The 26,929-nt window shown below is 52.5% G+C and overlaps 2 protein-coding genes across 10 annotated transcripts; both read right to left on the bottom strand.

Moving 5' to 3' along the window:
• Window positions 1-68: 68 nt before the first annotated feature.
• Window positions 69-5,759, bottom strand: DDX41 (DEAD-box helicase 41). Its single transcript, XM_032269906.1, has 17 exons — window positions 5,383-5,759; window positions 5,189-5,299; window positions 4,752-4,911; window positions 4,583-4,657; window positions 4,393-4,453; window positions 4,149-4,285; window positions 3,660-3,732; window positions 3,390-3,543; window positions 3,175-3,311; window positions 2,183-2,345; window positions 1,847-1,978; window positions 1,502-1,573; window positions 1,271-1,367; window positions 986-1,135; window positions 833-904; window positions 610-720; window positions 69-422 (listed from the first exon to the last, which is right to left on the bottom strand). The coding sequence occupies exons 1-17, from the start codon at window positions 5,407-5,409 to the stop codon at window positions 286-288; spliced, it is 1,869 nt and encodes a 622-aa protein (XP_032125797.1). The 5' UTR covers window positions 5,410-5,759; the 3' UTR covers window positions 69-285.
• A 2,288-nt stretch (window positions 5,760-8,047) lies between these two features.
• On the bottom strand, window positions 8,048-26,923 carry FAM193B (family with sequence similarity 193 member B). 9 transcript variants are annotated; one of them, XM_032269904.1, is made up of 10 exons: window positions 26,414-26,662; window positions 25,384-25,618; window positions 23,868-24,255; window positions 20,527-20,725; window positions 20,035-20,278; window positions 19,369-19,608; window positions 12,478-13,498; window positions 12,250-12,325; window positions 10,259-10,356; window positions 8,048-8,439 (listed from the first exon to the last, which is right to left on the bottom strand). In XM_032269904.1, exons 6-9 carry the CDS (start codon window positions 19,519-19,521, stop codon window positions 10,260-10,262), a joined length of 1,347 nt encoding a protein of 448 aa, XP_032125795.1. In that variant the 5' UTR covers window positions 19,522-19,608; window positions 20,035-20,278; window positions 20,527-20,725; window positions 23,868-24,255; window positions 25,384-25,618; window positions 26,414-26,662; the 3' UTR covers window positions 8,048-8,439; window position 10,259. The 9 variants fall into 9 exon arrangements, with proteins under 9 accessions (XP_032125795.1, XP_032125796.1, XP_032125789.1 ...); XM_032269905.1 differs by having other exon boundaries at window positions 23,868-23,996; window positions 26,414-26,575; XM_032269898.1 differs by lacking the exon at window positions 20,035-20,278 and having other exon boundaries at window positions 20,527-20,728; window positions 26,551-26,923.
• Window positions 26,924-26,929: the final 6 nt, after the last annotated feature.

Genomic DNA, 26,929 nt, shown 5'->3' on the forward strand with positions numbered 1-26,929 from the left:
GGTCAGAGGCGAGGTCTGCCCAGGAACCAGGGGGCGGACAAGGCAAAACACAGACGCAGGGCCAGGGCTGGAATAGAAGTTTGTGCTTTAATGGCAGCTGGGGTGAAAGGGAACAAAAATAGTAATTCTGAGGGGCACAGGGAACAGGCAGCCAGGCCTAGCCTGGCCCAGCCCAGGCCAGCTGGGCTGAGGATGCTGGTTCTGTCCAGGGGGCTGCTGTGTGTGCACAGAGTGGCTGCAGTCCTGAGGACTGAGGCCTCCTGGAGAGGAAGGAAGACTGTTGGCTCAGAAGTCCATGGAGCTGTGGGCCAGGTAGTCCTTGCGGCCGATGTTGCTGACCTGCTTGGTCTGCATAGCCTCAAGTTTGGGGCAGTCAGTGATCCGATGGCCCAGGCCCCCACAGAAGGCACAGCCACGCTCTCCTGGGGGAATGGGGATAGGGGTCAGCAAGGTCACAGGCCGGGATCCACACCCTGGACCTCGGGCCTCCCAATAGGCACCCTCAGTCCACCAATGGCCAGCATGGACCTGTTTTGTGTGTTTCTGACTTCCAGTACCCTTCCCTGCCACCCGCCGGCTGGGGACTCATGGCTCCCGCCCCGCAGTCACCTCCGATTTCCAGCATAGACTCATCCCCACAGTGCAGCACCTGCAGCACAGGTGGCACCTTCTGCTTGGCTTCCAGCAGCAGGGCTTTGAGGTCCATCAGCACTGACTCATCTGGGGAGGAGAGGGGAAGCATCAGGCCCCACCCTGGGCCCTGCAGCCAGAATCTGGGTGGCCGCAGGCAGGGGACCCAGGGAGCAGCTGAAGTGGCTCTGGTGAGACTCACCACAGGCTTTGTTGATGAAGGTGGTAGCGATGCCCGTATTTCCTGAGCGCCCGGTGCGGCCAATCCGGTGTACTGTGGAGAGAGGGACAGAGTCTCCGGCCAACTGCTGGATACTACGAGCCTAGCCTGTGCCCCTGGGTCCCAAGCCCCTACCATAGTTCTCAATCTCCTCTGGCATATCATAGTTGATGACGTGCTGGATGGCAGGGAAGTCCAGGCCCTTGGAGGCAACATCTGTGGCTACTAGGACATCCTTCTTGCCCTCCCGGAATGCCTCGATGGCCTTAGTCCGTTCCTCTTGGTCTGGGGAGGGTCAGGTAGACACTGTTAGAGCCACCATGGGAGTAGGGGAGTAGCAGGCTGACCAGGCAGGGGAAGGTGTTAGGTGAAGTGCCGCTATAGCAGCAGGGTCCATGCCAGTGCTTGCACTACCCTGACCTTTGCCCCCATGGATGGCTACGGCCTCAACCCCCTTGAGCAGCAGGTACTCGTGGATGGCGTCCACATCTGCCTTCTTCTCCGCAAAGATGAGCACCTGTCCAGAAAGACCAACTCAAGTCAGGGGCTGACTGCGTGGGTACCCACCTCACCTCCCCTAGCACTCTGTCCCATCCAAAACCCTTCCTGGTTCGGGGGATTCTGGCCCCAGCCTGGCCCAGCTGCACTCACAGGTGGGGGTGTCTTCTGCAGGCACTCAAGCAAGTACACCATCTTGGCCTCCTCCTTCACGTATTCCACCTCCTGCCACCACAGGGATCAGGTCAGGTGATCTCTAGATTAGGCTTACCCGCCACAGCCCTGTCACACAGCCCCTTATCTGGATAAGGAGGTGGCCAGAAGCCTCTGGCCTCCAAGGGCTGGGTGCCCTAAAAATTGCCCTGGTTAAGGGTCAGGGGCTTTGAATGAAACCCCCAGTCCTCACAAGGTGGACCCCCGGCTCCAATCAGCTTCAGGGCGCCTTGTCAGATCCAGCCCCTACAAGTGAGAGACTGCCCATCAGGAGTGTCTGCCCACCTGGATGACATCCAGGCTGGCAGCCCCAGCGCGCCCCACGTTGATGGTAACAGGCTTTACAAGGGCACTCTTAGCAAAGTTCTGAATCTTCTTCGGCATGGTGGCACTGAAGAGCAGGGTCTGCCGCTGGCCCTGAGGAATAATGGGGGCTGCGACCTAGGGCATGCAGCGCTGGGCTGAGGGGCATGGGGTCTGGGGAAGCTGAGCAACTAAGACACAGCCCACGAAGTAGGAGCAGTGGGTGGGGTGGTCGGGGACATGGGGTCTCCACAGTTCAATGTGGTGTGCGGTGGTGGGGTGGTGCGTGGGTACCCTGGCTGGGCAGGGGGCAGGCACCTTGAAGTATGAAAAGATGGTGCGGATGTCGCCCTCAAAGCCCATGTCAATCATGCGGTCAGCCTCATCCAGGGCCAGGTAGCGACAGATGTCTAGACTGACCATCTTCTTCTGCAGCAAATCCATGAGGCGTCCTGGGGTGGCCACCATCATGTGCACACCGCTGAGGACCAAGGAGAGACCCTGAGGTTGGGGCCACTGGACTGTCACCTCCCACAGACACCCTGCATTTGTTCTGCTCTCTGTTCTCCTTCCGATTTCTTTCTCTGTCCCCTCCTTGTCATTCCTACCACTTATAGGGCCCTATGTATAACACACAACTCTTTCCCAAGGCACTACAGCCTTCTTCGCCACCGCTAGGCCTGGCACACCCTTCCCACTTCTCCTGGGTCAGTCCTCCCACCAAGGGGCTGTCCTAAAGCTCCAGAGGCTTTACTCTGGACACACTTTCCTGGTACATTGGCTGCACCTTTTCTGTGCCAACATCTCCCTAAGACTAGGAATGCCTCTGGGATGGGGACTGGACCATCTGTGAACAGAGGGCCTAAGGCCTCTGGTGGTCTGCAGTGGACTGCACAGCATGGAAAGGACACAGGTGCAGCTGGGATCCAGTCCTACTCCAGTGCCTCAGCCTCCTTGACTGACCACTGAATGACCCTGACCTTCCTGGGCTGTCCACCTCTGCACTTTCAGTCTGAACTGACCCTCTTCCAAATTCAAATATTACCTTCCCTGCAAAGCCTTCTCTGAGCTCCCTCCTCCCAGACGTCCCAGCATGGTGGGCCTTTCCATCTGCTGTGCTCCCACAGTACCTGGCCATATCCCTCTGTTCTCCCCCAAATGACCTCCCCATTAGACTGGGAGCTCCTTAAGGGACGGACTTAAAGCAGACCTCTGTGAAGATCTGTGGAGTAGCTAAGGTAAGAGGTCCTTTAGTTTTTCCATGGACTCTAAGATGGTGGAGGGTGGGGGCAGGGAGCACCAGCACTCACTGTCGGATGGTCTCCATTTGCTCTTTCACGGACATGCCCCCGATGCAGAGAGCGCAGCGCAGGAGTGGCGAGCTGTCCTCCTGCAGCAGGCGGCAGTAGTACTCCAGGATGCCATGGGTCTGCCGGGCCAGCTCCCGCTGTAGGCAGAGAGACAAAGGCTGGCACCAGATGGCAGCCCCAGTCTCTGCCCTGCCCTCCAGGGTAGCCTATCTTACTGAGGGGCAGATGATGAGTCCATAGGGTCCCTCACGCTTTGAGAAAGGTAACCTCTTCTCTTGTTCCAGGCAGAACATGATGACAGGCAACGTGAACACCAGTGTCTTGCCTGAACCCGTGAAGGCAATGCCTATCATGTCACGGCCAGATAGACTGTTGGGAGAGGATGACCCAAGGGTCAATTTCAACAGAAGATGAAGGACACCTACCCACTGCTTCTCCCTGTTACTGCCCTCCTCGAGGACCCCAGGTCCACAGTCCACACTCACATGGTAGGGATGCCCTGGATCTGAATGGGTGTTGGGTGGTGGATGCCTTTCTTCTTCAGGCCTCTCAGGATGGCTATGAAAACCAACCGACACCGTCCTCGTGACTCACAGGTACTTTCTCAGAGCCCTAAAGCCTGTAAAATTGGCACTACCACTTCAAGTTGGAGATGATGAAATTGAGGCTCAGAGAGAGAGAGAGACAGAGAGAGGGGAAAAAAAGAGACTTGTCCAAGGCCCACAGGCTAGGTGCAGCCAAGATTTCTATCCAGTGTTTATGCCCAATGTCATTTTCCTCCTGAAGCTTTCTAACAGCACAGAACAGTGAACACGTACAGTTGCGGCAACAGGGAACCTAAAGAAACTTCTCCTCATATCCCTCCAGCCCTAGTGACTGGACCCAATGCAGATGTGGCTGAGCTCAGTGGAGGCTAGGACATAACCTCACAAGTATTTGATTATAAAAGTGTAGTCTCTCTCCAGCCCCAGTACCTGCAGGAAACTTCATTTCCTTGAAGCTCTTGATGGGTGGTGGGATACCGTCTCCCTCCACCAGGATGTGGTATTTCTTCCGCACACGCTCATGTCGCTCTTCAGACATGCTCAGGACATAACGGGGCGGAGTCCAACTGTGGATGGGTAACAGGGATCAAGAGAGCCCTGGGCACAGCTGGCCTGGGAGCATTCCTGCACATACCATCCTAAGCAAGGGCAACTGCAGACTGTACAGACATACCTGGTTTTGATGGGGTCATCATATGTGATGCCCTTAGCCATCTCCTTCACTGACATCAATGCTGAGGAGAAAGATAAGGATCAGGGCTGGCTCCTGCTTCTGAGAGGCCAGATCCCTTGAGATATAACATGCCTGAAGCTGGTAGGAGGAGACTCAGTCTACCTCCTCATTATCCTGGCTACAACCATACCTCGGCCCTCAGCCACACTCTCCAGAATCTTCTCTTCTTCCTTCAGCTGCTTCTCCTTGGCAGACTCTTTGCGGGCTGAGAAAAGAAGTGGAAGATTTCAGACAGACACCAACACAATGCGTTAGGCTCAGCTTCTCCCTTCCCACCCAGGCAGTGCTGTTCAGCCCACCTTCAGCCTTCTCTTTAAGGTGCTGGTGCTGATCCAGGAGGCTGACATTGGACTGAGGGCCCAGCGGGATGTCGTCCTCATCACCCCGGGGTTCGCTGCCACTGTCCTGCTGCTCTTCCTCCGCAGCTCCCTTGCGTCTTCGCTGCAGCAGCTTCTGAAGCTAAGGTTCCACCCGGGTCCCACAGACAGAATGGGCACGGGGTCCATAGGGCCCGCATCAGGATCCTGGCTTTGGGGCGAGGGTCCTGTGCCCGAGGCGCAGAGGTGCCCTACCCCTCAGATCAGGCCGTTGGCCCCTCGTTTGCCTGGGGGCCGCGCCTCGGTGCACTGAAGCTCACTCCTCAGACAGCCCTCCTCTCCACCAAGGCCGAGGCCACACCCGTCCCCTGCGACTTGACGATCACGACCCCATCCCTCCCCGGACGCGGGCCCCTCACCAGCAGCTGCCGGCGCTGCCGTAACGGCACATAGGGCACGTAGTCCTCGTCGTCCTCATCCTCCGCTTCGGAGCGGCTTCCTCCGGCAGTCGCCTCGTCGGTGCGAGCCCGCTGCAAGCACACAAGTGTCAGATACAGCCGGCTCCCTTCTTCACGCCCGCTCCTACCCGCGCAGAACCTCCCCTGGCTCCTACCTTCCGCTCGGGTTCGGACTCCTCCATTCTTTGCTGTACGCATGTGCGCCACAGCGAGACCCCGCCTCATCTTTGAGTGAGACCCAATCCGATGTAAAGAAGCGAACGTCGGCGCGTAGCAACGACCTCGGAGTTCCGGATCGCGCAGAGGGACAAACTTGTTCCGGAGCCGCTATCGCCCTCCTGCGTGGTTACGCGGTGGCTGCCAGGACCGAGGGCGAAAGAGGTAGCAAGGCATTGTGGGACACTGGAGGACTTGGAGCATGCGCTGAAAGGCTCAACCAAGCCCATGGGAAGAGGAAGACGCTCGCGGTGGAGACCGCTGATCTCAAGTCGGGGCGGCCTGCCAGGTGACCAGTCTCTCCCAGGGCATGGCGTCTTGGGCGTGCCCCTGCAGGCGGACAGTGCGCCCTCTAGGGCCGGGTGTTCCGGGCCGAGTTTGCGTGGGTCGCCTGCGCCTCCATCACTGCGGGGGCAGCCGGGGTTGCTGGGTAAACCGCTCGACGCAACCTGCCGCTCTGACTGCTCCTGACTGGGGGACGCATCAGATACGGATGGCAGTGGTTTTGAACTGGGAGGCCCCGTATAAATGCAAACGATTATTACTGTCAATGCTCTAACAGAGCTGCCTGGGGGGCGCTTCCCGGGAAGCGTGGGAATCTCAGGCCGGGAGAGGCGTCCTGGGCCAGGGCCTAGTAGGAATACAGGTCTGGCAATGTGCAAGTACACAGATTCACCAGGAGACAGCGCTGCTTCTAGGGTAGGATGGGGCAGCCAGAGCTAAGGCCGGAGAAGGAGATTGCGCCCAGAGCATGCTTGCGGTGACTGTCAGAGTAAGTGGTTTCAACTTTATTAGAGACTTCTAAGGAGGAATGACTTGGTCAGCTCCGTGCTTTATTTCCTTCAGGAATATGTGCTGGGCACAGCGCTTAAGCGGATGATAATCAAGACACATTAAAAAAAAAAAAAAAAAAAAAAAGCCGGGCGTGGTGGCTCACGCCTGTAATCCAAGCACTTTGGAGGCCAAGGCGGGCAGATCACCTGAGGTCGGGAGTTCAAGACCAGCCTGACCAACATGGTGAAATCCCGTGTGGAAGCTTATGGTTCAGTTGAGACTAGAAATATACACAGATAACTGGTCCTAAAGTTAAAGAGAAAGATCCTAAGACAAGGTACCGCCTTCGGAAGGGTCATAGTTTTCATAGTATAATGGCCTCTCGGGTGGGATGTGAAGGATACACAGGGATTCATGAAAAAAGGGTAAACTGAAAGGAGGAAAATACGTGAAAGTTGGGAGACCTGACGGTATGGGACCTAACTGGAGAGGAAGGTCGTCCAGCATGGCTGGAACAAGTACTGGAGTCAGGGGCCCAGGCACGAAGGTCCCAAATGCCACTCACAGAAGTCTGTTTCTGTAGATAGATGGGCTGCTTGATCAGACCTGCAAATTTTGGATGAAGCAGAATTTTAGGTAGCACTGCCAATTCAACTGCAGCAGGGCAGGAATGTACAACAGCCCACAGGAGAGAGGAACACAGCCAACAAATACAGAGAAAGGTTTCACATTTCCCTTGGGGATTAGGAAAGGCTGGGGACCAGGAACTGTGAGTCTGCGGGCACTGCTGTTCTTTTCTTTAGTAAAAAAAAAAAAAAAAAAAACTTACGCCGGGCACAGTGACTCATTCCTGTAATCCCAGCTCTCTGGGAGGCCAAGGCAGGAGGATGGCTTGAGGCCAGGAGTTTAAGACCAGCCTGGACAACACAGCAAGACCCCATCTCTATAAAAAAAATTAAAAAGCTGGTGCTTACTGCCAGTCCCATGGTGGGTCTCAACCTGGGAAAGATGGAGGACATGGTTTCTGGTCCTGCTCATAACACTCAAATACATGGCTCTTTGTGACCCTGTGAGCTCCCCATGTAAGCTTGAGTTGGTTTTAGGAGCAAAAACTAAATTTGGGGCATGGAGTTTGGACACAAGTGTGTGAAGGGCATTTTAGGCAAACTCATTATATTAAAACCTAAATTTACAAACCAGATCAATTTCAGGGGATGAGGTAGTTTGCATGACTTTACAGAAGGGTTCATTATCCTCTTAACTCTCAAGTCCTCAGCTATATGTCCCACCCCCACTGGAAAATCAGATCTAATTTATAAAAAACTCAATTTGAACTTAGCCTTATTCTAATTAAAATTAACAAACAAAAAAATTCAATTTACCCCCAACTTCCCCTGACTGTGTGTGAAGTCAGTATGAGGGGCCTTGATGGCCCAGGTTACAGGTCTATGAAGGCCCTAGGGTCTTTCTTACACCTCTTCTCACATCTATATGCACAGAGACCAACTTCAACCTCCCCAACTCACCCAACTTGCAAAGAGGGAAACAAGAAAGACTGGGGAAGGGGCTGCCCTAGGCTAACATACCAGAGTTCTCCCAACAGGAGAAAAGGGCACAGATGCCAGAGTCATACCAGTCTGTGTTCAACCCTAATTGGCCAGACTGAGTTCAGCTGAGTCACTTTCCTATTGACTTCAGTTTCCTCATCTGTAAAATGGGACAATAGTACTGAACTGCTGATGGATGGCACATGCTAAGGCAGAGCCCATGCTTCTGAGCACACCCTCAACTCCCTCCCCACCCAGACCAGCAAATCACCAACATGCCAACTCTGTGTCCAAATGTTGCTTTATCTTTCAGCATGAAAGATCTTCACAGTATCAAAAGTAAAGAATTGGAAAAAAATAAAATAAAAACAAAAACAAAAAACCGAACACAAAGAGAGCAGTGTTGGGCCAGCAGTACCATCAGCCCCGGCCCTTAGGCCAGCCCAGTCCGCAGGCTCTGAGTGTGGAGGCTGCGTAGCACCAGGAAGCGGCTCTGCTGAGGTCAAGGGGCCCCAGCACAGTGTGGCATCCGTTCAGCTTTTGGTTGGTCCAGGATGTTGGGGAGCAGACAGGGTCTTAGGTGGGTAGGTGGAGCACATGGAGGGAAAAACTGTAGGCCTTCAGCTGGCAGTCAGAGCCTCAGGACACCCTGAAGAAGCTCAGCCTGGGCAGGGCCTGAGAAAGAAAAAAAGAGCAGGATCACAGTAAGCAACAGCTCATGCTCCAGCCTTCCTGTGCCATTTGGTTCCCCATGGGTCTTTGGTGGCAGAAACAGCTGGCTATTTTTGTTCCCTGGGCTGAAAATGTTGAACAGATTCCCTGGATCACCTGTAGCAGAGGATGAAGGTTAATGGGTTGGGGGACATAGCCCCAGTCCTGGGATCCTGAGAAGATGTGGGACAATCTAGTAGATCCAGCCTTTGGTACTTGATGTCTATCGGCAGGTGCTGGGAAGCCAGCTGTGCAACTGTGCTCTTGCCTCTGACTCTAGGTGCACAGCCGGGAGAAGGGTGGAGAGGGTCAAAGGAGAGCATTTACTAGGGGGTGGGGAGAGTGGCATCTCCTATCTTGGAAAAGAGACCAGACAAGGTGAAAAAGAGTCAAGAGGAAGGAGATGATTGCATTTGATTTCCTGGATGACAGAACTGGGCTTGTGGGAGGAGATGCAATCTCTTTCTCTCAGTAGGGATAACAGATGAAGTGCTTGGGGTTCCTGCTGCTCCTGGTTCCCATGAAGGTGGAGAAGAGAGGTGGGAGGGCACCTTGGCTCTAGAAGACACTTCTGGGGCTTATGGGCATCTTAATTTGGCAAAGGGGGCTGACTGAGCATAGCCCCCTCAGAGCAGAGGAGGATTAAAGTGAGCGTAAGGAAGACGATCTGGACTCTAGAGCAGCACAAAGGTCACAGGGAGCCCCAGCTCTGAAGGCTACCCTGGCTGCAGGCTCTCTGGGCTGCCCTGGGGAGCTGAGGGTCCAGGAAGTCTGCTGCTTAGGCCCAGAGAGGAGCTGCTTTGGCAATGGAAAGAGGAAAAAGACAGGTGGGGCCATCAGAGGGGAAGTGAGTTGTTTGTGAGCTCAGCTGCCTGCCTCAGCCTTACTGTCTCCAGAACAGCTGTGTGGTTGCCAGCCAGAAAAGGCCTGACCCCAGGGGTGCAGCTGAGGGTTGAGATATGAAACTGCAGAGCCACTTGGCCCCCAGCCCAGCCCAGGGCCTGCCTGTTAGCTGCCCCTCTCTTCATCAATAGGATTCCCGGCTCAATGCCGTTTCCAGGCTTCTGTTCCCAGTCCAGATCATCATCTGATACATCAGTTTCAGACAAAAGGACCTGTGTGGGTGGCTGGGAGGGGATGCCAAAGCCATGTGGCAGCCAGGTCTCCTCTTCTTGGAGGCAGTGTGGCTACCAATATCCTCATGGAACTTGTACTGCTTCGGGGAGCCCCTATTAACTCCTCCATGCCTAAATGACCTACAAACTGTCAGACCTACAAGATGGCTGTCCTCTATGATGTGCACTCAGGGCCAGCCCCTTCTTACACTGCTTCAGCTGGGAAGCACCTTGGTAGCCTACATTTGAGGAGTCCAGGCCAGGAAGTAGGACTTGACGCAAGGTATGATAACATTAGGGGTGATGGCAGCCCTATGAGTCCAACAGCTACCTGGGCACTTTTGAAAGCAGCTGGTAAGACCCTGGTGGTGATACCCTAGGGGATGGCAGTCCAGGAAGGGGCCCTTCAGGAACATGGGCAGGAGGGCCCAGGGAGGAGGAACAGAAGAACAGAGGCCTACAGCTGAGTGGTTGTAGGAGGAGATGGGGCCTAGACCTTTGGAGACTGTAGCCAGTTGTGCCATTGCTGTGTAAGTGCAGAAGCCAGGGATCCCATGCCCAAAGTCCAACTCCCTCTGCCCCAGAGCACAGAATAGTCTGGCGGGGGCAGAGAAGGTGGCCAAGCACAGGCAGAGGCAGTGCATGTTTAACACTTGGGGTCTGTGTACCTCAGTGAGCTGAGCTGGGAGTGGTTTTCTTGAGGCTGAAGTTGGTCCAGTTCACAGCAACTTTCTGACGAGTTTGCTTTGCAGAATCCAAACAGAACCTGTTGGGTTTGAGGGACACAAGAGGACAATCAGAGGTTCCCTCCCTTCCTCACTGGACTCCTAAGGTACCATGTCCCCATCACTAAGAAACCAGGTTCTCTACACAACCTCTTTGGCTTTCAGGTATTAGGGTTTAGCAGGCATAGGAGCTTTGCTGGCTTGGGGGCTTCTGGACTGGGCCCAGGGGACAACGTATGAAGACGATGATTCCAGTTCCCTCCTCAACTGGTATTTGACTTTCTAGCTCTGCTGGGCTGGCTTCCATCATTCCCTTAAGTACAGCTGTCCCTCTGAATCTGCAGCGGATTAGTTCCAGGACCTCCCCAGATACAGAAATCTGCAGATGCACAAGTTCTTTATATAAAATGATGTAGTATTTGCATATAACCTACACAGCTCTTCCCATATACTTTATCTTTTTTTTAAAAAAAAAAAAAAAAAAAAAAAAGAGAGATGGGGTTGCACTATATTGACCAGGCTGGTCTCAAACTCCTGAGGTCAAGTGATCCTCCCACCTTGGCCTTCCAAAGTGCTGATCCCAGGTGTGAGCCACTGTACCTGGCCTTCCCATATACTTTAAGTCATCTCTAGATTACTTAAAGACCTTAAATGCTATATAGTTATTACATTTTTATTTATTTATTTTTGAGACAGTCTTGCTCTATTGCCCAGGCTGGAGTGTGATGGCACAATCCTGGCTCACTGCAACCTCTGACTCCCAGGTTTAAGTGATTCTTCTACCCCAGCCTCTTGAGTAGCTTGGATCACAGGCATGCACCACCATGCCCAACTAATTTTTGTATTTTTAGTAGAGATGTGGTTTTACCATGTTGGCCAGGCTGGTCTTGAACTCTGGACCTCAAGTATCTTGGGTTATCCGCCTGCCCTGGCCTCCCAAAGTGCTGAAATTACAGGTGTAAGCCACGGCCTGTAAAAATACCTTTTTTTTTTTTGAGATGGAGTCCCACTCTGTGGCCCAAGCTGGAGTGCAATGGCACAATCTCAGCTCACTGCAGCCTCTCTCCCAGGTTTCAGTGATTCTCCTGCCCCAGCCTCCCGAGTATAGCTGGGATTACAGGCATGTGCCACCAGGCCTAGCTAATTTTTGTATTTTTAGTAGAGACAGGGATTCACCATGTTGGTCAGGCTGGTCTCCAACTCTTGACCTCAGGTGATCTGCCTGCTTCGGCCTCCCAAAGTGCTAGGGTTAGAGGTGTGAGCTACTGTGCCTGACCAAAAATACTAATTTAAAAAAAATTCACATTATTTAGTAATGTATTGCTATTTTTGTGCTTTTTTTCTTGAATATTTTTCATCCGCAGATGCAGAACCTGCAGATATGGAGGGTGACCGTATGCTGTGTTTCTTTCACCCTAATCTTTTGTACTCACTGGCCCACCCAGCATAAATACTTTTTCATTTTATCTGGCCAACTCATTCTTACTTCAGGTTTCAGCCTGGTTACCACCTCTCTTGGGAAGGCCTCCTGGCCAGCCCCCACCCCTTCTATCCTTCCCAACCCCATGGCATTTATCAGTAGGCTGGGTGTTCACGGCCATCTAGACTGCTTCATTGACCTCAGCCCAGGCAAAGCAGAGAATGTGCAAGTGAAAATACAAAGCAAACAAAGCTGGAAAAAGCCCTGGTTCTTGGAGCCTGACATGCCTCCTCCTCTCTGTCTCTTGTACCTTCCTAGATGTGCCATCCCGCTCAGTGGCTCTGAGTTTTCAGCAGGCAGGCTGGTGGGAGAGGGCTGAGAGGGGCGGCAAGCCTCCCCAAGGGGTCAGGGGCAAGGGAGCAGGCCTTTCTGAGGCCTGAAGCACAACATGGGGCTTGAGTGTGGGCAGGACCTGGAGTCCTCCACAGTGGGAGAGCAGGCAGCCCACACCTACCTCTTAAAGTACTCCACCTCTCGGTCAGTCTCATCCATCTCCACCCCGTCCATGTCCTTGGGCAGGAACACATCGTCTAGGAAGACACAGCCAGGAGGGCTCAGTGCCCATGGCTAGGCCTCTGGGGTTATGGTCTGGGGGCAGCGTTGCCTACATACAAAGGCTGCCCCTCCACCCCGTGGCCTGGCTGGGGTAGGGGGTCAGCCACTCGGTTCCTGGTGCACTCACCCAAGGAGGAGGCTGGCTTCTCCTGCTTGTTGCGGCTCCGGCGGCTGCGGCCCTTGCCCTGGGGCAAGCTCTGTGGCCTTGCTGGGCCTGGGGGCTGCAGAGATTCCTGCTCCAGAGGCCGTGCCTTGGCCTCGCCTGGCCAGTTTCGCCAGGAGCTGCCCTTTTCCTTCTCAGTTTTGGGGCTGCCGGCCCAACCTGGTCCTGGCCGGCTCCCCTGGCTCCCCTCTCCAGCCTCGGCATAGCTGCCTACTTTGGGAGGCTCTGGGATCTTGCCTGGCTGCTTGGGGCCAGCAATCTGGCCCTTGGCAGTGGGAGCCTCTAGGCTGGCTGGGGGCTGGGGGGCTGGGCTTGCTTCGCTCTTCTTGGCTTGACTGCCCTGCCTCTTGCCCTTCCGCGGCTTCCCACCTGAGGCCACAGGCTCAGGCAGCTCCTGCTTGCAACTGGGAATATCCTTTGAGCTTGGCTCCTCAGAGCTGGGGTAACTTGGCTTGGGTGTCTTGACCCAGATCACCCGGGACAGGTTGGGCACGGTGTTGAGTCTCCTGACGAGCCCGTTCTCAGGGACGATACTGGGAGGGGGGCCCCTCACCTCGGTCCATGGTGGGTGGGGGCCTCTCATTTCCGTCCATGGTAGGGCTGGCTCGCCTGGAGCTTGTAACGTGTGGTTCTGGGGGGAGGCCAAAGTCAAAGGGGACAGGTCAAGGTTGATGTCAGGCTGCTGCTCTGCCAAGCCACTGAGGTTTGAGGGGGGTAGACTCTGAGGCTCGGGCTCAGCAGCTCCCTCCTTAGAGAAGCCATTGCTGTCCATGCTGAGCTCACACACACTGAAGCTGGCACGGATGGAGTCCTTGACAGTGTTTTTGATCTCCTGCAGACGGCTGCTTAGGAAGCTGTTGACCCGATCCAGTTCCTGGTCAGGCCACTCCAAGAACTTCTCCCTGGCAGGCCTTGGCTCCCGGCTTCCAGAAACACGATTTGCCTGCTTTAGAGCTTCTGCTGCCAACTGGGCCTTCTCCTTTTCCTGTCAAGACAAGAGGCAGTTTCAGCAGGGGCCTGTCAACTTCTAGGCACAATGTGATACCTGACCTATCAACCTGGGGCCCAGCTTTGCCACGAACTTGCTGGAGGCAAAGCCTTAAAATCCTAGCCTGCTTACCTACCCTGCAGGAGTGAGGGCAAAATGCAGCCACACAGGTGCTGTCCTGGCGGCAGGGGTACAGTCACACCCACAGAGGGCAGGGTTTTTACAGCTTGTCCACCCAGAGCCCCAGTCTCAGTGCACTCATCTGCACAATGGGGACAATAATTCCGAAGTAAAGCCAAAGTGGGGATGCATGTGAAGAAGAATGCTACTAGAGAGGCATTCTCTCCACCCCTGCTGGTGGTGGGAAAAAAGCCACACCATCATGGGGTCTTACAGGAGGCAGGTGTGGGGGCAGATGAGACTGCTCTGGTTGGGAGGGCATGTGCCTTCCTGATGCTATGTCTGGGTATTACCAAAGAGGGCAGTGTTCCCGTAGAAAGGCCACTTGCTGCACACTTGGTCTCAAATAATCAAGGCCACACCTACAGTGTGCCCAGTGGCACTGGCCTACACAGCAAGATGTGAGAGCTGCTTCTTTACCCAAGAGAGGCCTCGAAGGCTCAGGGAGGCTGGGCCCTGCCAGTTGGCTTTGATAGAACTGGATCTAGGGAACTGAAATGAGGGCTTGCTACCACCTCAGAGTCAACATAAAGAGGGTGACTCTGTGCCCCAGCAGGCAGGCACTTATTCTCATCTTTTGTGAACCCTGGCTTCACAATGGACTATGGTTAATTGTTCTGTGGGACCTTGGACAAATCACTTATTCTCTTTGAACCTTACTTTCCCTATTGGTAAATTAGAAAGAAGAGGTATCTCTACATTCCAGGGTCACTACGAGGACAGCTAAGAGTCTGTGTGGGATCCCTTCCCATGTGCGAAGGTGGGGCTGGGCCTCATAACCCTCAGGGAGCAGCTCGTCCTGCAGCAGCTGCAGCAGCATTTCTAGCTATGGGTAGAGCTCAGAGGCCCTGGGTTTGGACCAATGAGGACCGAGGGCCCTTCAGGTCACTTCCCTCCAGCACCACACAGATTTCACAGAAAAGTTTTGCTGCTAAAAAAAGAAGTCTGACAAATACTGGTGTGGAGGGAGTGACATGGAACCATATACACTCTGGTAGCAAAAGAAGAAAGCACAGAAACATACACTTTCTGCTCTGTATGGTGAGCACTTCACATAGGTATCTCTTTTAATCCTCGCCACTGTCTTTGCTGCATCATGACCCTCTGTTTATAGGAGAGAAACCTCGACTTTGGAAAGAACAGGAAGTGGCTAGGAAGTAGGAGAGCCAGGACAAAACACCCAGGCCTGTTCTTCAGAAGTTCATATGTTTCTCAATTCCATCTGACCATTTACCAACCATTGAGGCTATGAGGCAGTGGGGTAGGCCCTGTGAATTTAGTGTACGAGCGACAGTCTCCGCCTCGCTGACTTTAGTCTGATGGGGGAGACAACAGCAAACAGCCTGTTGAATTGAGAGTGACAGTAATAAGTGCTGCATGGAAGCAAGCACAGGGTGACCTTGGAACCTAGAGGAGGTGCTCCCAACCCAGACTGGGTCACCAGGGTGTGCTTCTCAGAGGCGGCAGGGAACCTGAGCACAGAAGCGGGAGTGGGATCGTCCTGGAGGCAGAGACAAGCATTTTCTAGAGAGAAGGAATGCAAGCAGAAAGGCTGGAAATGGAAAAGCTTCTGGGAATGCAAATCATTCAGAGGTACAGCTGTAGCCGATTTTTTAGGGGATGTGGGGGTTGGATGGGGCAGATGGGCAGGAAGGCCAGAAAGGAGAGGCTGATAAAGCTGGCAAGCTGGGCAGGGGCTGATTGTGAAGACCCCTGCAGGCCCTACAGGGTGTGTGCCCAAAGGCAATGTCCAGCCACTGATGGCTTTTAAGGTAGTGGTAGTAGGGTGGAGAGCAGTGGACTGGTCTGAGCTGTCAGCGAGGTGGCATGGATAGGGCTTTTGGTGATGGGTAGGGACAGAGAATGAGAAAAGTCAGAAAAACATTGACAACCACTATGGCTGCCATAGCAGTTCCATTGCCCAAGCACTCACACGTGCCAGGCACTCTGCCCAACCTTTCCATGCATCATTCCATTTCATCCTCACAACAATCTATGACTTAGGTTCTGTTATTCTCATTTTATGGATGAAGAAACTGAGGCTTAGAAGTTAAGTGATTTGCCCAAGGTCATACAGCAAGTGTGGCAGAGCCAAGCATCAAACTGAGATCCAGTTCCAGGCACGCTGCTCTGGGTCGCTATGATGCACTCCTCAGGCCAGCACCCAGGGCTCCAGCTCAGGCAACGGGGGGGAGGCAGTGCCACTGACTAGACAGACAACAGAGAATGGATAGCAGGCCTCTTTGGAGAAAGACTGCAAGCTGAACTTTGGATGTGCAGAGTCTGAGATGCCTGTGGGATATGCACAATAAGGAGGTGCCCAGTAGCAGCTGGAGATGTGGATGTGCAGGGCAGGGAGGAAACACTATCTGGCTGTTTCTAGATGGCATCTCTCTTTCCCAAGGAGATGTCCCTATGAAGGAGGGTCAAGTGGAGGAAGAGGAGCTCACAAAGGAGACAGAAAGGACATCAGAGAGGAAGGTAAGAAATCTGGAGAACATGGCAGTCCCCCTGCCCTTTCCTGCCTGGCTGAGGACAGAGGAGCCAAAGGCAATGCTTGAGAAGGAGAACAAACACAAAATGCCAGATGTTCTCTAGTGGACTGATATGATGAGAACAGGAGAGGAGAATGGATTTGGCAACAGAAAAGTCACTGGTGACTTTGGAGAGGGTGTGGGTAGAAAACAGTCTGCAGTGAGCTAACTGGAGGGGAAGTGAAGACAGTGAATGCAGACGTCATTTTTCAAGAAATGTGGATGTGATGACAGGAAAGAGGCTGGGGAGGGGCTGAGAGAGAGGTAACAGGCTTTACTTCCAACAGACAGTGGTGGACACAATGAAATGTGGATAGGAACAGCAAGGAGGAGAGACTAAGCTATAGCAGGAGGCTGTGGCTGGGCTGAGGGGTCAAGAAAGTACCACATGGGCCTTAGGCGGGAAAAGGGTGATTCTCATGACAAGGAAGAAAGTATGTTTGCAGGTGGGAATGGCAAGACAGCAGGAGAATCCCTGTACAATGGCTTTTTTCCTCATTGAAATAGAAAGTGAGGTTATTTGCCAAAAAATAAGGCATGGGCTGCTAAGGCCTAGCGGTTTGGGAATGGAGGCCTGACAGAGGGACTGTGGGGAATGGATGTGCTAAGGCACAGGAAGCCCAGGGAATCATGAGAAGCCTGCCTGGCGACATGGGAGCTTGGCAAGTGGAGTCCACATGGCTGGGTGCCACGGATTCACTCACATGCTTTTCTTGAGATGTAGAAAGGGAGAGCCAGGCTGGGGTGGAACCCAGGGCTGCAGTGTTTCTGAGGGGTCTGAAGGAAAGATAGTGGGGCAAGGAATTGAGTACTGGTAAGAGAGTGGGTGATGGGTCAATTTGCCTGCCCTCCTACCAATACTTAGCAATGCTTACTCCATTCAAGTGAGTGAGGAACAGACTGGCCTGGGAAGAAGAGAAAGCATCAGGAGAGTCTTCGGTGGATGTGGAAGAGTGGTACAGAGGTCACAGATGACACAGCCAAGGGTATAGTTTTAAAGGAGCAGGCTAATTGTCTCTCTGCTCCTTTCTCCCACTGCCAACCCATGACTTTACCCTTTGTGTAGACAGATACACCAAGTCAGAAGTAGAGAGAGCCATGGGCTGGCAGTGGGAAAAGGGAGCAGAGAGACACTGTGTTGTGTCCATCTGCTGAGGCAGGAGAGAAGGAGCAGCTGTCATGAAACAGCTACTGGGGGTGGCTGGGCTTTGCTGGACAGCCAGACTGTGAAGTCCAGGAGGTAGGGGGAGACAAGGGAGGAGGCTGCTGTCTACAGAGATAATGACCACAATCTCTGTACACATGATACTGCCACTGCCTATTTATTTCTGCCTGCAGCCCCACGACTAAGTCTGGAAAGGCAGGGCTGCCTGGTTCTGCCTGGGCCTGCCAGACAGGAGCTGTGCAGTGAGCTGTGGGATGAGTGAGCAGAACCTCGAGATATATGAGTTGGGGCAGGAATACAGTGGAAGTTACCCAAGGACGGCTATGAAGGAGGAAGCAGCTGAACTGAGCTTGGAAGGAAAGTTTGTCAGAAGAAAAGGAGAGAGAAGATAACATTATCAGTAAAGGGGAAGAGACATCTGGGCACACAGACTTACGAAAAGCACACCAGACCTGGGAACTGTCGGGTGTGCTCTCTGGGGACCTAACTGGGAACTACTGCCCTAAGAAGCCAGGAAAGGCCAGAGGGACTACTGCAGCCCACTGAACCTTTCTGGCTGGGTGACTCTGCATGGGAGAAAGACAGTGCTGACCACATTCAGAAGGCAGTGGTGGGATCGCTTGGCTCACTACTTCAGGTGGCAGGAGAAGGATCCTGGTTGTCCTTGGGGCTGAAAAAGGATGGTGAATCACTTCTGCTTTCCAAAGCACTAAGGCTGTTTGACCACCCAGGAGCTGGAACTAGCTGGTTGATTACACCCAAATCTCTTCGGATGCTGAGCTCCCAAGCGTGTCACTGTGCAGATGCAGTTGGGAGTAGGCAGATGAAGAGGTAATGAAGCCACAAGGGATAAGCCATCAAGCTCCAGGGCTCATCTGGCAGGAGGGCTGCCTGGTAATAGCTCACCGGGTTCCATCCTCAGCCCTGAGGACTGGTTCATTCCCCTGGCTTCAATTACATCTCTGTGCTGGTAAATGCTAGCCCTGCACTTCTCCACTTAGATGTCTCACGGGAACCTTCGAGTCAACATGCCTCAACTGAGTTCACTGTCTTCTGCAAATCCATCCTGGCTCAGTGAAAGGCACCACCATCTTGCTGGTCACCAAGCAAACACCTGGGAGACATCCCTGCCTCCATCTCCCTCTCCTGCCATCAGATCAATGGCCCATCACTTCAGCTTCCTCTGAAAATCCCTCTCTTCTTCTCTGGCCCCAACATCAGTCATCTCTCCCTTGGCCTGCATTTCCTGCCTGAGGCATCGAACTTGAGGTCTTCCTGCCTGGAACCCTCCAAGCTACCTTCCATTTGGCCATGCTATAATCTTAGGATGCAGGTGTGACCAAGTGCATTCTTTGATTAAAACCCTCAGTGACTTCTCTCACCCGTAGGATAAAGCCAAAGCTCTTCTGCAGGGCCTTGGAGGCCCTCCCTCAACAACACTGTCCATCCCGCCTCTCTTCTGCTCAGTTTTGGCTGTCAAGCTCCTGTGGAATGTGCCGTGCCCGCTGCCAGGAGAGCCCTCCTCAGGAGTCTGTACTCACAGTCAGCCTCTTGTAAAGCCATTTCCAGGCAGGATGGGGGACTTCCCTCATCCCAGTACTTGTCACATGCTAATATGCTCGTCCAGTTTTGTGTCAGTCGCCCCACTGGACTCAGCTTCTCCTGGGTGAAAACTTAACTGTGTCACACTTTGGCTGCCAGTATTTGTAGAAGTGTTTGCTGAACGAATAAATGACTGACTGAAGCAAGTCCTCGGCTTGGAGGAATCCAGCAAGCAGCTTCTCAGGCCAGGACACTTTTTCCTCCAGTTATTTGCCCCCAGGCTCCCTGACCCTGATGCCTCCCAAACTCATTCAGACCTTCCCAGAAAAGTAAGTCAAGCTGAGGCCGTTGGCAGCCAGCATTATTCATGCCCCAGAAGTCCTGGGGGTTGAGGTGAGGGTCCTCAGGGACGAGAGATGGCAGAGCTGGGCTCCCCCTACACCCACCTTCTTTTTCAGCTTGTGCCGGGCCCGCTTGGCGGCCCTGGTGCTGTTGGGGACTTTGGGCTCCGTGCTGTTGATGAATTCCAGCAGCTCATCCACATCTCGGTGGTCCACGGCGGGCTCCCCAGGGATCCCGCCCAGGGCGCCCCCCTTCATGGGCAGCTCCTCTTTCCGCCTGGTCAGCCTCGAGCGGAGCTTCTCCCGGATCTCAGTATAATTCCGACTCGTCGGGGCAGCGGGTGGCTGGGGGAGGGGGAGGTGCTGACATTACACCCTGGGCCTGGGAGGCCCATAGCACTCCCACCCGCTGGCACCAAGTATGTGATGAGAAGCAAGACAACTGTTCTACCATTAGCCACCAAGGCCACATGGCTTCACCCTCTCAGCCAGACTGAACCCAGGCGGCAGTGGGTGAAGGGACTGGGAGGGAACAGGGTAGAACTGGGCAAATAATTAACTGGGGAGCCAGGAAAGCAAGTTTGAGCCCGGGCTTTATCACTGGGAAGCTGTATGACCTTGGGCAAGTCACTGAGTCTTTGTGAGCCTCAATTTTGTCATTTCTAAAACAAGGATAATAACCCCTAGCTCAAAGGTGACTAGCAATTTAATTACTTTCATTTCTTCTATCCTCAGCTGCTCTACCCTAACCGGCAGCCCTCTCCTCTTCACCTTATGAGACTTCTGCACTGCTTCCTCCCCCTGGCCAGAGCCAGCATGCCCTCTGATCTGAGCCTCCTTCCTGGCGCCGTCTGTGCTCACGGCCTGTCCCTCGGCTGGCTGTCACACTTGGGGGACTGAGAGCCTTTTTGCTTCCACTCTGCCTTCATCACGCCCAAGCGTTCACTTCTCTGGGATTACACACGTATACATACTCATCAGAATCATAGCTCTCTGCCATTTCCTTTCCTTTTGCCTAAGGAAAAAAAGTCAATCTTAAGAGAAACCACAAGAAGAGCAAAGGTAGCAAAATGTTTAAAAACCCCTACCTCACAAATGTGCTGTGAGACTCAAGCGAGCGGACGCAGGTTCGAGGACTCACACAGCCCCAGTGTGGTTGGTAATTACCACCATGAGCAAGGGGGCCTCTGGGGAGAGCAGGGTGCTCCTTTTGCTCACCTTGGCTGGCCCCCAGCCCTCTCTGGCCTGGGCAGGCTCACTCACCGCATTGTGGCCGAAGAACTCACAGTAGCAGCAGTCACAGAACTTCCCATCTCTCTGGTGGGTAGAGGACGAGGTGCAGGAGCTTCGCTCAGAGCTGCTATCCTCTTCCTCACCCAGCCCCTCATCTGCTTCACAGGGCTGGGGCAGCTGGCAAGCCAGGCCACTGTGTGCAAACTTGTGCCCCTTGCACCCAGGATCCCTGCTGATGGGGAGGAAGGCCCAGAGGTGAGGGAGAGTGACACAGGAGCCCAGGAAGCATCCCAACCACCACCTGCTGTCCAGACCACCCTTCACTTGCCCCACTCCACAAAGAGCCTAGGCAGTCCAACTGCATTGCACCTCTCACCAGAACAGGGTGAACACCCGCACTGTCCCTCAGGGCCCATCCTAAACACAAATGTGGCTCTTCTGGAAAGAAGAGGCCCCATGCCTCCCCTGCCTGCACCCACCATGCACCCCTTCTCAGGCTACTGAGCACACCTCACTCTATCCTCCGCTTATTGTGTGTCACTGTCATGGGTGTGTGTGTGTGTGTGTGTGTGTGTGCGTGCGTGTGTGTGCGTGCGTGCGTGTGTGTGCGCGCGCGCGCGCATCTATCTCTTAAACTAGACTGCACATCTCAAGGCCAGGGGCTGTCTCACTTCTATTTTTGGGTCCCAGTGTATAGTACAACAACCTTGCACACAGCAAGTGCTCAATAAATAGGTCTGAACCCAGTAGTGGGCTGATGGCTCCTCTGGAAAACCAGACTATCCACGAGGTCAGTCTCCTTCCACTTTCTAAGGTGCTTCTTGGTCGAGTCTGGTGCTCTGGAGCAGTGGGTGGAGCTGCCTTAACCACAGGGCACAGAGTTGAGGAAAAGCAAGTAACTTCTGGGCCACAGATTATAAGAGCCACTGTTTGTGCTAGGTTCTGGATTCGGCACATTATTTCTAACCATCCCCCAAATCCTGCAATATAAGTGTCATTATCCCCACTTTGCAGTGGTGGAGAGTGAAGCTGAAAACTTGAATGCTTTGCCCAACTGGTGGCCAGGACTCAAGGATGCAAACAGACCCTGACAATGATGCACAATGAACAGGAGGATAAAGTGAGGAATGCACAGGCCCTGAGAAGGGATGAATGGTGGGTACAGGCAGGGGAGACGCAAGGAACTCAAGCCCCCATTTCTCTCTATGCAAAATTCATACTCTCTCCACTGTACTGTTCTGCCTCTGAATTTCAGGGAGCACTGGGATATCTTGTAAGATAGACTATTTTCCCAGGGTAAGAATGAGACATATGCCTGAAACATCCCATAATTTGAGCCAGGAAGAGCTGAAGCCTTAGGCTGGGTCATGAGCAGCTGAAGCACCCATTGGGCTGGTCCCAACACTGGGGTGAGGATGAGGTGGCAAGGGAACCGAGAGCAAGGACGGAGCTCAAGGAGTTGTGTGCCTAGCTTCCAGGGCAGTCCAAAGCAGCCCTCTCTGCTGCTAGAAAGGATGCTAAACAAGGGACAAGGATTAAAAAAGATGGTGGGAGGAATCATCATCAGTGGTGCTTACAGAAGTTTATTCCAAACTGACCATTCGTTATCTATTGCATTAGCAAAATTGATTTTATTTTTGAGACAGGCTCTCACTTTGTTGCCCAGGGTAGAGTTCAGTGGCATGATGTCAGCTCACTGCAGCCTATACCTCCCAGGCTAAAAGTGATCCTCCTACCTCATTCCCAGCAACCTGAGTAGCTGGAACTAGAGGCATGTACAGCATGCCCTACTAATTTTTAAATTTTTTGTAGAGACAGGGTCTCATTATGATGCCCCTGCTAGTCTCCGACTCCTGGGTTCAAGGAATCTTTCCACCTTGGCCTCCCAAAGTGCTGGGATTATAGGCATGAGCTAGCGTACCACGCTGCAAAAATGATTTTAGAAAAATTAAAATAGTGTGCCTGAGAATATGGAAAAACCAGCACTCACTGGAGATTGCATCAATCTGGAGAGCCCTTTGAATAGCAGTTTTTCAATGTGTATTAAGAACCCTCAAAAAGAACACAAAACACACAAAAAAACACCTAAACAGCCTTTAACTGATAACTTTTTTCATTCTGAGAACTTGATTCCAATGAGAAAAATCCAAAAGAGGAAAATGCTTTAAGCAAATACATCTTTAGAGACACTGTTGGTAATGTTAAAATGTTAAAATAACCTAAATGCTCAGCGACTGGGGAACAATAACATGAATTGCAGTCGATGTTCTCCAGTCTTTGAAGCTAGGTGCTGAGAACACCACAGGAATACAAACATGCTGAGGAGGGAACACAAAGTGAACACTGGCGGGCAGCAGACTGTGCAGACACTGTCAACCCAGCATGTGCAAGGCACAGGAGACTTTCCAATAGGAAAATATAATACACAATAAACACAGATCTGAGTTATAACATAAAAGTACACATCTTCACCAAAGAATTCTCTTTCAAATATATGTTAATATAACCTTTCTTAGTAGAGCTACTTCTAAGAATCTCCCTAAAGGACATGATTTCTCATTCAAACAGATTTAGGTGCAGGGATGGTTATTACAGTCTCATTCATCATGGTTAAAAAACTGGAAATGCCTACATGTCCAGGAATAGAGGGAATGACAAAGTATGCTTGCGCTATATAGTAAGACATTATATGGCCATTGAAAAGTTTCTTGAAGAATTTTAACTGGGGAAATGATCACGACGTAATGTTCAAAAATTACTATACAAAAGGTATATCAAATATCTAATTATGTTATTTATATACAGAAATGTCATGGTGAAAATATACTACAGTGGTAGAATTTAGGTTGTGAGGACATTTTTTTCCTTATACATTTCTGAATTGTTCCAAGTTAAAGACAAAACAAAACAAAATACAAAACAAGCAAACCCACATACTAGTTGTTTTTTTTTTAAGCTCTGTCATACAAGCTGGAGTGCAGTGGCATGATCAATGCTCACTGCAACCTCAAACTCCTGGGTTCAAGCAATCCTGCTGCCTCAGCGTCCTGAGAAGGTAGAACTACAGTTGCATGTCATCACGCCCAGCTAATTTTCAAAACTTTTTGTAGAGAGGGGGTCTCGCCACGTTGCCTAGGCTGGTCTCAAACCCCTAGGCTCAAGTGATCTTCCTGCCTAGGCCTCCCAAAGCGCTGAGAGTATAGGTGTGAGCCACTGTGCCTGGCCAAAACACATACTTCTTTACAATTGGAAAAATAATGAAAGAAAATACATAGTCTATTCTTTAATTTCCACCTCAAAGTTACCTAAAAATTTTCCAAAATTCTGAGTTCAAGTGGGCAGAGTGTTTGCCCTTCATGCAGCACACTTACCTGTGAGTGCTAGGGAGTGGCTGAGAGCTCGGGGGTGGGAGGAGAGGCCCACTGCAGTGCCCACCACAGTGCCCGCTGCAGGGGTGGCTGCACCCCGAGAATGGCGGGGGCATCTTCAGGAGCGGCATGCTGGTGGAGGGCAGATGGGAGCTCTGACATGGTCCTGGAGTGTGGGGGGTGGAGGCAGCAGCGACAGGGCACTCTGAAGCCTGGGCAGGGAAAGGTGCTGCCGGGGTGGTGGGCAGCAGGTGTGGGTGGGGTGGAGAGCCAAAGGAGCTGGGGAGAGACGGGATTAGAGATGCTGGCTGGGGGTGGTGGCCGGTGGGGCTGTTAGGGGGAGCAGTGAGGTCTGAGTGCTGGTGGTGCTCCGACATGGGGAAAGCCTCACCTGTGGGCAGAGGGAGGAGAAAGGGGTCAGAATGAGAGCCCATACCTGGGAAGGAAAGCCCATAGGCTCACTGCCACAGCTTCCTGCTTCTGTGACCAGAGGGCAGAGCATCCCAGCACAGGTGACCCTGGAGCTGGAGAGAATTCTGTGTGGGCAGCAACACAGCTAAGCAGGCTCAAGGAGTCCAGGCCCAAGCAAGAAGATACTAGGAATGCTGATTCCACAGAAGGCCCCATGCCTTTTCTGTAGCATGAGCAGGGTATATGTATTCTGTCTCTCAGGGTCTCCCTAGGATCTGGTTGTACACAGGTGCTCTCCTCAGGCCTGGAGGATGACCTGCAGAAGCCAGGGAAGCAGCAGGTCCAGGCTCTGCCCCTGTGCCATGTGTACCAAAGCAGCAGGGCATGCCAGACCCTTGAGGGCCCTAGATTTCAGAGAAGTGGGAAAAAGGTTCTGATGACTCTCTAGCTTATGTACCAAAATAAATGGAATTACGTACTGCTCAACACTCATAATTCTGGGGGCGGCACCATTTTGAAGTTCTCAGCCCCTTCATTTAGAAGTATGACAGTAAGTCATATTTATATATAAACCAATAACTCAAGAGTTTTGTCTCTGGGTCTCTTAAGAGTTATTTCGGAATCTAAAGAACACTTACACAGCTGCTACGTTGGCTAATAATCATTTTGGTGTACACTGCCAATCTCTTGGGCATTTAGGTGCAGCACTTTGATATCTAACCCTTAGGTGGGGAAATCGAGGCCTTGGAAGATAAGGTTGCCCAGGTCCTCTGTGGTGCTGCAGGGGTCAGGTGATCTAAGTCTTAACGATTCCACTTTCTACTCAGATGGGCCTCATCGGGTGCCCTCTTGATCCAATGTGAACTATCAGAGCCAGTGACAACTTTGAGAGGCAGTTTTTCTATTAGCAGTATTTTTCAAGTTCGGAGTTGTGGGGAAAAGAGTTCCAGAGATAGTCAAGGTCTAAGCTGTCCCTGCTTCAACCAGAACAGTTCCACTTTTGCTTATTTTAGTAACCAGTCTTATGATTTGTTTGAACAAAGTGGATAGGAAAACACAGCTGTCCACATTTATAGGGTCTGGCTCTCTCCCGAGCCTGGAGACTTACCGGGGATGGTAGGAGGACTCCCAAGAGAGCTGTCTGGCATGGCCCCACTGGAGTGTGGGGAATTCCAGAGGCCCGAGAGCTTATGTGCCGATAGGAACGAGCTAGGATCCCAGTCTCCTGAGTTCCCATGGCAGGAAGAGGAGGACGAGGATGAGGATGATGATGAGGAAGAGGAGGAGGAATGAGAGTCATCTCCACAAGACTGTGATTTGCAGGATGTGTGTGACAAGGAGATCTGGAGAAGGAGGAGGAAAAAGGCTCATGGTCAAACAGCAAACATCGGAGCTGACACTCTACTGCCTCAGCTTTTCCTGAGGGAGCCCCTTCTCCAGGCCACTGAGCCACAGCAAAAACACAATGAACACAACTCTAGCTACAGGAACAAATGAGGGCCAGGACTTTGCTGGGAAAAGGCTGTGGTGGTCCCACTTATATGAAGTATGTGGAGACTCGGGAGAGAGATTCTGCTAGGGGCAAAGACTGCCTGTGAACTGCAAGTCTTTAGGGAGTAGAGAGTTGCCAATAACAGAAAGGGCCTTTGGGCCAGGAGTCCTGAAGCTAAACTGATCCTGGGTAAAAGGGAAGATCTGCAGGGACATGAGAAACGAGGGAAGTCTGGCCATTGTGATTCATGAGACAGCAGACTTAGATGGCTCCCAAGTGTCTGTCCTTCTAACTAGAGCACATTTCAGACCCTCAAACTGATCTCCGACCTTTATATTGTACTGGTTGGTTTTCAAGCTGCCACAGAGCCAAAGGCAGCAGGCTCATGATCTACCAGTACTTATGGGTGGATCCTCATCCTGTGCACCGACTACCCTGAGGGACTGACCGGTGGGCTGCCAGAAGTTTCTCTTCTTCCCCCAAATCTGAACTTGAGCTGCCAATGCTGTCAGTGCAGCTCAGCCATTTCTCAGTGCCTGGGGATGGGGGCTGCCCAAGAAAAGCCACCTGAGGACAGGGAACAGCCTGACTTCCTTGGGGAGGCTGCCCTCCTGCATTTAGGTACCCCTTGTCAGCGGTTACCTACCGCCACTGCATGTTCTCGACCTGTCTGCCTTTCATCTTCCTCCATGCTCTTTCGGCAACTCTGGCAGACCCACAGAGGCATCTCGCCTAGGAGATTCTTGACGAGCTTTGGCATGAAGTCAGGGGGCAGCTTCTCACCCTGCAACACCAGTCCATTTTGAGAAGGGCCTTCTTCCCAGCCTTTGCGTTCCCGGTGACACAGCAGGCAGCAAGTCTGCACAGGCTGGCTGGAGGCAGGGGGAACCTGTCCAACAGACAGAAACAGGGTTTCCCAGGAGGGGAAAGGCTCTCCTTCAAAATAATGGTAACAATAATTAGTAATGCCACTTATTACGTGCTGGGCACTGGGCTAGGCACTTTATAGACATAATTTAAATTTAGTCCTTGTAACAGCTCTGCAAACGAGGTGTTCTTATTCCCATTTTTTAGATGAAGAAACAGATTTCGAGAAGTTAAATGAGTTGCCCAAGGTTATAAAGCTAGTGAGTGGTTCAACCCTAGTGAGCCTGACTCCAAA

The sequence above is a fragment of the Sapajus apella genome, unplaced genomic scaffold (genome assembly GCF_009761245.1).
Source record: "Sapajus apella isolate SASKATOON/1434 unplaced genomic scaffold, GSC_monkey_1.0 scaffold200, whole genome shotgun sequence".
Taxonomy (NCBI): Eukaryota; Metazoa; Chordata; class Mammalia; order Primates; family Cebidae; genus Sapajus; species Sapajus apella.

Excerpts from the sequence above, each read along its gene's own strand:
- DDX41 (XM_032269906.1), bottom strand. The coding sequence starts at position 5,409 with ATGGAGGAGTCCGAACCCGAGCGGAAG. Across the intron at positions 4,454-4,582 it reads GAGTGTGGCTGAGGGCCGAG|CATTGATGTCAGTGAAGGAG; the intron begins GTATGGTTGTAG and ends CTTTCTCCTCAG. Across the intron at positions 721-832 it reads CTTCATCAACAAAGCCTGTG|ATGAGTCAGTGCTGATGGAC; the intron begins GTGAGTCTCACC and ends TCTCCTCCCCAG.
- FAM193B (XM_032269896.1), bottom strand. The coding sequence starts at position 26,527 with ATGCCAAAGCTCGTCAAGAATCTCCTAGGCGAGATGCCTCTGTGGGTC. Across the intron at positions 25,619-26,413 it reads GTCGAGAACATGCAGTGGCG|ATCTCCTTGTCACACACATC; the intron begins GTAGGTAACCGC and ends CTCCTTCTCCAG. Across the intron at positions 12,326-12,477 it reads GAAGCCAGCCTCCTCCTTGG|ACGATGTGTTCCTGCCCAAG; the intron begins GTGAGTGCACCA and ends GTGTCTTCCTAG.